Raw genomic sequence first — 9,635 nt, 5'->3', positions numbered from 1 at the left:
ATGCATTTATCTCTAGTAGGATTGACTACTGCAATGTGGTGTTCACTGGATGTTCAAACTGTTCTTTATACAGCCTCCAGTTAATCCAAAATGCGGCTGCTAGAATTATTACAAGAACAAGAAAATACGAACACATAACTCCAGTTCTTAAATCCTTACACTGGCTCCCGGTTAAGTTTAGGGCAGATTTCAAAATCCTTCTTTTAACATATAAAGCATTAAATGGTCGAGGTCCGGCTTACTTGTCTGAACTTATCATGACTTACAAACCAGAGCGCACATTAAGATCTCAAGATGCCGGTCTGCTTATGATTCCAAGGATTAATAAAATAACAGTGGGAGGTCGAGCTTTTAGTTACAGGGCCCCTAAACTGTGAAATGGTCTGCCTGCTACTATAAGAGATGCCCCTTCGGTCTCAGCTTTTAAATCCCGGCTGAAGACTCACTACTTCAGTTTAGCATATCCTGACTAGAGCTGCTGATTAACTGTACAGACTGCATCTCTATTGTTAGTCATTAGCACTTAAACATAAGTAACATGACAGTTATAATTGTATACTAACCCTCACTTATTCTGTTTTTCTTCTCGGTACTCAAATGTGGCACTTGGTGCCATGGCCCACCTGCCAAGTTGTTTTGCCTGCCTAAGGAAAAGTCATCCCAGATGGAGGATCGCGGGAATCGTGGGAAAGAGGGGTCCTTTCATCGGATTGGCTGGCCCAGCACTGTTTCAGCCGTGGAATGGCCAAATGGGGGAGGCAGCTTGAAGGATGAGGTCTCCAGGACTCTATACAAATCCAAATCTTATTATGGGATATATCATCTACTGTTAAATTCTGCTCTTAACTTCTAAAATTTATATTTTTTATTTCTTACTATATTGAGAAATTGTTCTGTTCTGTGTACTGCATTGTATTGTATTGACCCCCTTCTTTTGACACCCACTGCACGCCCAATCTACCTGGAAAGGGGTCTCTCTTTGAACTGCCTTTCCCAAGGTTTCTTCCATTTTTCCCTACTAGGTTTTTTTTGGGAGTTTTTCCTTGTCTTCTTAGAGAGTCAAGGCTGGGGGGCTGTCAAGAGGCAGGGCCTGTTAAAGCCCATTGCGGCACTTCCTGTGTGATTTTGGGCTATACAAAAATAAACTGTATTGTATTGTATTGTATACACACACATACACACACAACACTGTTTGGTGCCATTTTAGAACCTTAACACACCACTTCCATGGTACATTAATTGTAACACTGGAATATGACACAGTTATCACAAGTAGTAACAACAAATGTTTAAGAAAGAGAACAGTTTCTCTTAAATTATCTAGTAAACTGCATTGCACTGAGAGAATAAAAGTGAGTAATAAAACAAAACGCTAACTTTTATAAGTAACCATAAATTTACATCGGCTGTTACAGACTCAAATTAATCAAATATATGTTTCTATTCTGTAATAGTAATAATAATAGCCAGTCACTACTCAAAACAGTTAATGCATGAAGGGCCGAAGATTGAACCTGCAACCTCTCAACTTGGAGGTTACCTCTGCACCAACCAAGCAGCCATATATGTGTGTGTGTGTGTGTGTGTCGTACCCTATCCCAATTTCTTTTACTTTGGTTAAATTCTAGAAAAAAGCTCACTTGTTTAGTTACATCTGTGTCTTTTGTGAAAGTGTTTATTTGATATTTGGACTTCAGTCTTCACACATTATACACTTCACGTCAGCAATTTGCCAATTATTAATAGATGAAAAAAGTTTCTGTTCTAGTTATGTGTTCAACATTTCTTGCCTCACATTTCCTGTCATCCTACATTTACACATATCATTGCAGACACAGAACACACATGAAATGTATGTGTTCCAAATAATGATATATTATTTACCATATACAATTCAAGGCACCTCACACCCAGATAAACAGACTTGAGCTGGGAGAACTTTGTGTACGACTAAAGGGTGCAGGATGGGATAGCAGGCTGCCTGCTGCTCATGCTGATTGACATATTTGCAAAACAAAAGACGCTGATGAGGAGGTGCAAGAGGATTTTTGTAGGCATCAGGGATTCTAGTGTTAATAGTAATAATGGTCTTGCTGTAATCATTGAAACTGTGGAGGCATTTAATTTGTTACATGGGTGATATTGGTGTTGGATAACTTTTTTTCCTTGATTAAAAAAAATGTCATTTAAAAAGAGTATTAAATGTTGACTCACTTTACTGTCTTGAATATTATCTTTTGTCTAAAGCTCTGAGGCCATTCATTGTGTAAAATATGCAAAAATGGAAGATGTTAGGATGGGAGAAATACTTTTTTACAGCAATGTAGAATAGATGACATCTAGGTGGTTTTTAGGGGTTGTAAACAAAGAATCCTTAAATTTAGAAGAAAATCTGCTAAAGCTTATAGTGGGTGAAAATTAATCCATGGCACATGGTAGTGTTCACATTTGTAGTAGCTGTACTAAAATGTGACATTTAGAAACTTTTTTGCATTTGTAAAGTGAGGGTGCCTTACTAAACGTGTTCACAATTGTGAGCTGAAAAGAAGACTTTTAGAATGTCTTTATGGGTTGTGAACAAATAACCCTAAATACAGAACAAAATCATTTAATGTCAATGGTGAATCAAAACTGACCTGAAAGACATGGTAACATTTTTTAGAAAATTTACAAATTATGGATATGTTTAATTTTTTTTTGTTTAATCTTTTGTTAATTGGGGTAAACACAGGAAAAGTCACAAAGATTAATTCTGAACAAATGAAATTTAGGGTGCTTTTACTGATTTCAAACACAACACTAGATACAATTTGATTTGAGAACATTGTAAAGGTTAATAGCAATACCTTCAAAAATAATTTTTCTGTAGATACTGAGCAGTCTCTCATGGTGCTATAAATGAGTTTTGTTTCATTTCTTTATGCGAAACTGCATCAGTTTATGCTTGTTTTATCTCAAAAAAAAAGTCTATGCACCTATAAGCACAGCCCATTTTGACACTTCACCCAGATTCTATTTCAATATCTTACTCAAAGATGAGTACAATTGTTTACTTCAAAATCAATACAGAGAAAGCAAACGAAAAACAGGACTACAAAGAGGCAAAAAAGCTAAACAAAATTTAACTACCACACAACAGAAAAGAGTAAAAGAACAGATATGACAGGAAAAAAACCTAATAGAAAAATTAATAGGATAAGATAGTCAATCACAGAAACCAGTATCATTATTCTAAAATAATGCTACTGAATTCTTGACAAATTTTTTTCATGCAGATGTGGCCAAAATATTTCCCTGTTCTTCCACAGCATTGTGAATCACTGCAGGACACTGGGACTGTCAACTTGCATACTGGAGTGGCTCTGAACAAATAAAAAGACAGAAAATGATCAAGGCAGTCCAAAGGCCTCAGCTAAATAAACACAACGTTTGTATTTCTATTGCCCTAAAGAGCAATCTCACATAAAATAAAATGGCTAAAATCTCACAATTCAGACACAGTCATATGCACGTGGATCAGCATGATATATACAATCTTCAGGAGCCAAAAAGACTTGCTGGAAAGAAAGCCCAAAACTTTTCCAAAGAAACCAATATGGTTAACGTGCCAACAGGACTGTAGAAACTTTATCAATCTGACATAATAGCAATAGTTTTCTAAATAAGCCAGTTTCTTATGCCAGGGCACTACCTTTGGACATTTACTCAGTTTTTAGCACAGTACTAACCAGTCTCACATACCGGCTCATAAATGACATAATCTGAATTATCATCCAAATATTGCAAAATGTTATTAAATTTGAATTTTTCTAAGAAAGTAAAAAATGTAACACTCTTCTATTGACTTTTATGCTGTACACCAAATGCACTATGGTAATTGGATGCAAATCTGAACACCACTGAAAAAATGAAATTAAATGTTTGATAAATGAGTGCTGGTATCAGTATTATTCTGTGGACAACAAAAAGACTAATGACCTTCTGTTTAACTTTCAGAAACCTAATTTAACATGGAAATTTCCCCTTGTGATTTATCCATCTATCTATTTTGCCAGATGGCTGGCAGCTCATCCCAACCGGGACACCCCTGAGATGGAAGGATGGGGGAAGGCAGCTTTTCCAGGACACTGCCTCCCCCAAAACGCTAGATGGCAGCTCCCCTGGAGGGTAACGGTGCCCCGGATTCCCGCAGTGCAGCTTCTCGGCCCTTTTGGGTACCGTGGGTGCTGCCAAAAGGAGCTGTGAGAGGACCGGAGGAGCCATGCCTCATCCATAGCCCGGAAGTACTCCTAAGTCACGAGGACAGGAGCCCTGAAGTACTTCCGAGCTGAAGGAAAAAGCCAATTCTCCATCCGACCCGTGAGTGCGAGCAAGTCACGTGGGCGGAAGGACAGAAGCACTTCCGGGTCAAGGACTATATAAAAGACTGTGGAAGACCAAGCAAGCGAGCCAGAGCAAGTAGTAGGACAGAGCTTGCTGGGAGGTGTGGAGGAGAAATTAGGAATTAATATTACTTTACTGTTGTGTTTATTGTGGCTGTGGCTGTGGTGCTTTGGAAGCATTATGACGGAAGAAGTAAAAAGATTAAAAGTCTTCTTAGTGCTTTTAGCCTGTGTCCACAGCATCTGTCTGTTGGGAAAAAGGTAGGCAATACTGCCACCAAGCGTCCATTCTGTTACACTATCTATATCACGAAGTTTCATCTATTCATCTCATTTCATATGTTGCAGCAAGGCTGAAAATAAGTCAAATATATTGTTTTCTATTGTGAATCACATATGTTTAGGTGTGTTGTACTGCTGATTAATTAACTAAAAAATTCCAGGAGTGGACTGTCCTATACATAAGGCCTAAAAAGTGCTTGACTTCACATGAAGATTCAATGAAGCCATGAATCTTGCAAAGACAGCAATATATAAGACTTTTGGCTTTTGTAATTCAGTACTTTTCTCCAGTTGCTTGGTTAAATGTGACTTGATGTATGGCTTTCTGTTTTTCACTCTCAGAGCAGATTTAGGTCTGATTTTATCTTTTAACAAGATGACCTAATAGCTTGTAAATTAGGGTAATTACTACTTTACAGAGGGTCAGGAAATGTTTAAGAATGGGGTAATTCATACAGATTTAAAAAAGCAGCTTCAAGAAAAGCAGTAAACATGTTAAATAACATAAATATAACCCAAAATGAAACATTCTTACAATTTACCATATTATATATATATATGTGTATATATATATATATATATATATATATATATATATATATATATATACACAGTATATATAAAGCATGATAGTTGTTTCTTTCAATATCTACTTGCTTTCTATATTAATAATGTGTCCATCATATTTAAAAATTAAGGCAATGATAATTGAATGTACCCCTTTGGTAAATGTATCATGTTTGTCATTTTAATGGACAAATTGTATTTATCATTTTAGGCAGAACAGTGTTGCAGTAGTGAATGCTTCTTCTTGCATCTCCCAGGATCCATGTTTGATTTTCAGAATGGTCGCTATTTGTCTGGAAGTTGTTATTTTCCACAGGTAACGTGCTTTCTGTCCACATTCCAAAGACAAATATGTTAGGTTAGGTGGTGACTGAAAATTAAACAAGAAAGAGTGTGCGTGGATATGTGTATTGGAATACACCTTGTGACATAGCTGGTGTCCCACATAGCCAGGGTAGTCGGAGAAGTCCTGTGGCCATTTAATAAAAAAAGAAATTGGTTGGGGAAAAAAAAGTTCTCGATTGCTTGGCCACTTACCAACTTCATCTCAATATATTTCAAATTCAATTGTACTTTATTTTAAGATGCTCTTTTTTGTGGCCGTTGTGAACACATTGATGTTCCACTCATTAAACAAAAAAGCAACTAAAATGTATGTGTGAATCTGTTTGTATCAAATAAAAAACACCAATAAAAACACACAGGAGTTCTTTATTTTCACTGATACATTTCAAGCACAATTGCAACAAGTGTTTCTCAAAAGCACAAAACACTATGTGGAAATATATCTGTATATCCAGCAGAACTTTAATGGGTTTTAAAATAATGTGAATCCATTTACCTTCATATTCAGGCATGGCAAGTAAAAAATATTTCAGATATGTTTTATGATATATCAGTAGTAACCACATTGTAAATAACACAACATAAATGTTATCCAATCTAGTGTGAGTATTTCTTTAGCCCAAAACACTAATGAACACTAATGAAAGAGGCTGTGTTTTAAGACCATGTTGGGTGGCATGCCTTAGAACTTTTCCTTGTGAAGTTGCCTGACAAAATAGTTGCAGGTCATCTACATGGCAATACAATTTTTATATACAGTATACTTATTTTCTACTTCTGAGTGTAACTGAATACAAAATATTTTTGCATAAAAAGTAATGAATAATTTCTATTGTATATTTTATTACAAATTCAATTCAATAAATACTGTAAATTATTGAAGGTATTTAATAAATATATTACAGCCAGTTGTAATTTATTTCTACTACTTGCTTAAATGCAAAAGGTATGTGCTGTGTTTTCAATGACACCAACAATATGGAATTATCCTACTTGACAAAGCAAAGAACTAAAATACAACTGTCCTTCCAATTGCTCATGGCACTCTGTAGTCATTTTAAAAGTGATTACACTTTAATGTACAACCCTGCCACAGTGGAAACAAACCAGTGTGTTTCTTCGCGCCGGTCCCAAGCCCGAATAAATGGGGAGGGTTTTGTCAGGAAGGGCATCCGGTGTAAAATTTTGCCAAATCAATATGCGGACAACAATTTTGGATGATCTGCTTTGGCAACCCCTAACGGGAGTAGCCGAAAGAAGAAGACACTTTAATTTACAAGTAGGTAAAAGACACAATATTAAACAGATATGTTTATTGTTTGAGCAGCTTCTGATATCTTTTCTTGACACCTACTTATGAATACAAAATTAACAATTTTTTTTTCCTGGTCTTGAGACATTTACATAGTTTATCTATGTTGTAATGTTTGTTTTTTACCAGGAAAAAATACATGAATAATTCTTCTGCGTATTTCAGGTAAAATAATTCCATATATTAAAGGGTTTAAAAGAGGGGAAATTATTACAGACTCCAAAGAAGCAATGGTACTGACCACGTCTGATGTTCTTTTCAAGCGCAATCGGCTCTCTATTATTTCAAATACTATGGAACATAAGAAGAACGTGAATGTAACCAAATGTGGAAGGCACGTTTGAAAAGCTTTCCATTTATGAGATCTGGAGCTATTCCAACACAAAACAAGGATTTTTATATATGAATATAAAATAAAGAGTATAGGCAATAAAAACATACCAAAAGCCACTGATCCATAAACATTATTAGCGCTGGTGTCTGTACAGGACAACTTTACAATTTCCCAATTATTACAGTACACTGTGTTAATGGTATTTCCACATAACTTCAGACTGCTAGACAGTGATATCAAAATACTTACACAACAAATTGGATATATCCAAGCCAGAATAATTAACTTTAAAGCTTTTGCATATGAAATGATTGTACTGTATAGCAAAGGAACATTTATTGCTATGAATCTATCATATGCCATGACAGTTAAAATGGTAATTTCAACAGAGAAATAAATATAAAGAAAAAAAATTTGAGTGAAACAAACTAAACGAGAAACCACTGGAACATCTGTCTGAAGGTCAATCAATAATTTTATGTAAAAATTTGTGCAGCCAACAAGTGCACAAATCAACAAATTACACAGAAAAATGTACATAGGCTCATGAAGGCTTTTTTCAAAAAGTATTAGCAGAATTAATGAGAGATTAAAAGTTAGCATCAGTAGATATGCAATTAGTGCAGCTATAAAATATACATGTTTACTGTTCCCCATGTCTTTAAAGGGAACAAGTATAAAACTTGCAATGTATGAGGAATTATCCATCATTTTCCAGGGTCTATAAATTGACAGGGTAAAAAAGCAAAGAAAATCAGCCTCTTTTGACTTCTGAGATGCAGATAAAAAGCCCAACTTTTAGACACGGTTTACGACAAGAGTTCACTGAAGCATCAAATACACCACAGGTCAGGATACTTCTTACTGATTAAAAACAAAAAAAGGTTAATTTTAGATACATAGTTTTTCATTTTTATAATCTTTCAAAGGAAGCAATTTAAAATTTGGCCCAATTTAATGTACTATTTTTTAACAAGTATTGCATTTTATATTTTGTCTTGTATTAAAAGACTAATATTATGTTGATTAAACAGTATAAAACTGGCTTAAGTTACAAACATGGTAGACAAAAAATACAACTGGTAAAATGACATCATACTGTACTTTACAAACTACAATTCAGTACTTTTTGCAGAGGTTTTATAATTTATTCCAAGGTACTTTTCCGCTCAAGATAAAAAGTATACTAAATAAAAGAAAACAGACCTGTAAAGCAGAGATATAAAAACATGAATTTTACATAATTTTAATGTTCTACTGATTCCTTTTATTTGCTTGCCTTCATTTAGCATAATAGTGCCCTACTTTTATGCAATACTACAAAAAAGAAATCATGCTTATAATCTGTTTTTACCTTTCTTTCTGGAATCTCCTAAATGATTCATTATATAGCACTCCAAGTGGTAAATGATGCCATATGTGAAAGGTTATAGCTTTATATATAGAGAATGTCTTGTCATGTTTTGCTACATATTTATTTAGCATGTCTCAGGAGTCTTTTTTGTTTTCCTCATTACGAAGAGTCCTCAAAACTAAAAATCTCAAAAGTTTGTAGCAGTCATAGCATTATGTTTTTCCCTCCTGATTGTTTTAAATATTGCATATTTTTGATTAAATTAAATAGATATTAGATGAACATGACTTAAACTATACAAGTAAAATATTTTTGATGAAAGTTATACCCTGCCTACTACCCTAAACATCTAATTCAATACAGACTTCCTCTGAATTACTGATAACTGTTTTACAAAACATATAGAAAAAGTCCTTTAACATCTTTAACATCCTTTCTAGTTTTAAGAACCACAATGAAGTTGAATTTCTGTATATGCAAAAAATGAAGGCCAGTTTTTCAAAAGCCTTTAACCAGTTAAAATAACTTGCAAAACTCTCACTGGCTTTCTCAAAATGAATGACACACATAATCTTGCATTATAATCAGTGTGTCTTCTCACCAGAATTTGATGTGGTGAAAGGCTTTCAAACGATTGAAACTACACGGCTTTCATTGTGTCATTAGATGGAAAATGTGCTTTTCCCAAATACCTGTGACTTTTGGCATTACTGGAAATTTAATATAATTTGTTCTTTTTTTATATCTGAGAAATTAAATTTCTACTTGATTGAATAGGGAATAATTGTACTTGGAAGTCTGAGGCCAGTAAAGTCACGTCCTTCCACGTCAATCAGTGTTGTGAGGGCTGAAATTTTGTTTATAGTTTATTTTCCAATGTAGTAGCACTTGTTGATTAAATTGTGGTCCTGTACTTGTAAAAGTTAGCTTTTTTCAGTTTTATTCTCTCAATCACGATCACGCTGTACCCCCCTCATCCCACCCCACCCCTCTTGATCTGACTCTAAGTAACAGCTCCAGCATAAATTCACACCCGATCTGACACTGTTCGTTTTCAAA

The 9,635-nt window shown here is 34.8% G+C and overlaps 1 protein-coding gene across 1 annotated transcript; it reads right to left on the bottom strand.

The window, feature by feature from the left end:
* Positions 1 to 6,683: 6,683 nt before the first annotated feature.
* Positions 6,684 to 8,076, bottom strand: LOC127527515 (olfactory receptor 10A6-like). Its single transcript, XM_051926562.1, has one exon. The coding sequence runs from the start codon at positions 7,931 to 7,933 to the stop codon at positions 6,986 to 6,988; it is 948 nt and encodes a 315-aa protein (XP_051782522.1). The 5' UTR covers positions 7,934 to 8,076; the 3' UTR covers positions 6,684 to 6,985.
* Between the last annotated feature and the right edge of the window lie 1,559 nt (positions 8,077 to 9,635).

This window comes from Erpetoichthys calabaricus, chromosome 4 (genome assembly GCF_900747795.2).
Source record: "Erpetoichthys calabaricus chromosome 4, fErpCal1.3, whole genome shotgun sequence".
Taxonomy (NCBI): Eukaryota; Metazoa; Chordata; class Cladistia; order Polypteriformes; family Polypteridae; genus Erpetoichthys; species Erpetoichthys calabaricus.
Note: the sequence above shows the minus strand (reverse complement) of the source record. Positions and strands in the feature narration are given on the sequence as shown.

Excerpts from the sequence above, each read along its gene's own strand:
- LOC127527515 (XM_051926562.1), bottom strand. The coding sequence starts at position 7,933 with ATGATGGATAATTCCTCATACATTGCAAGTTTTATACTTGTTCCCTTT.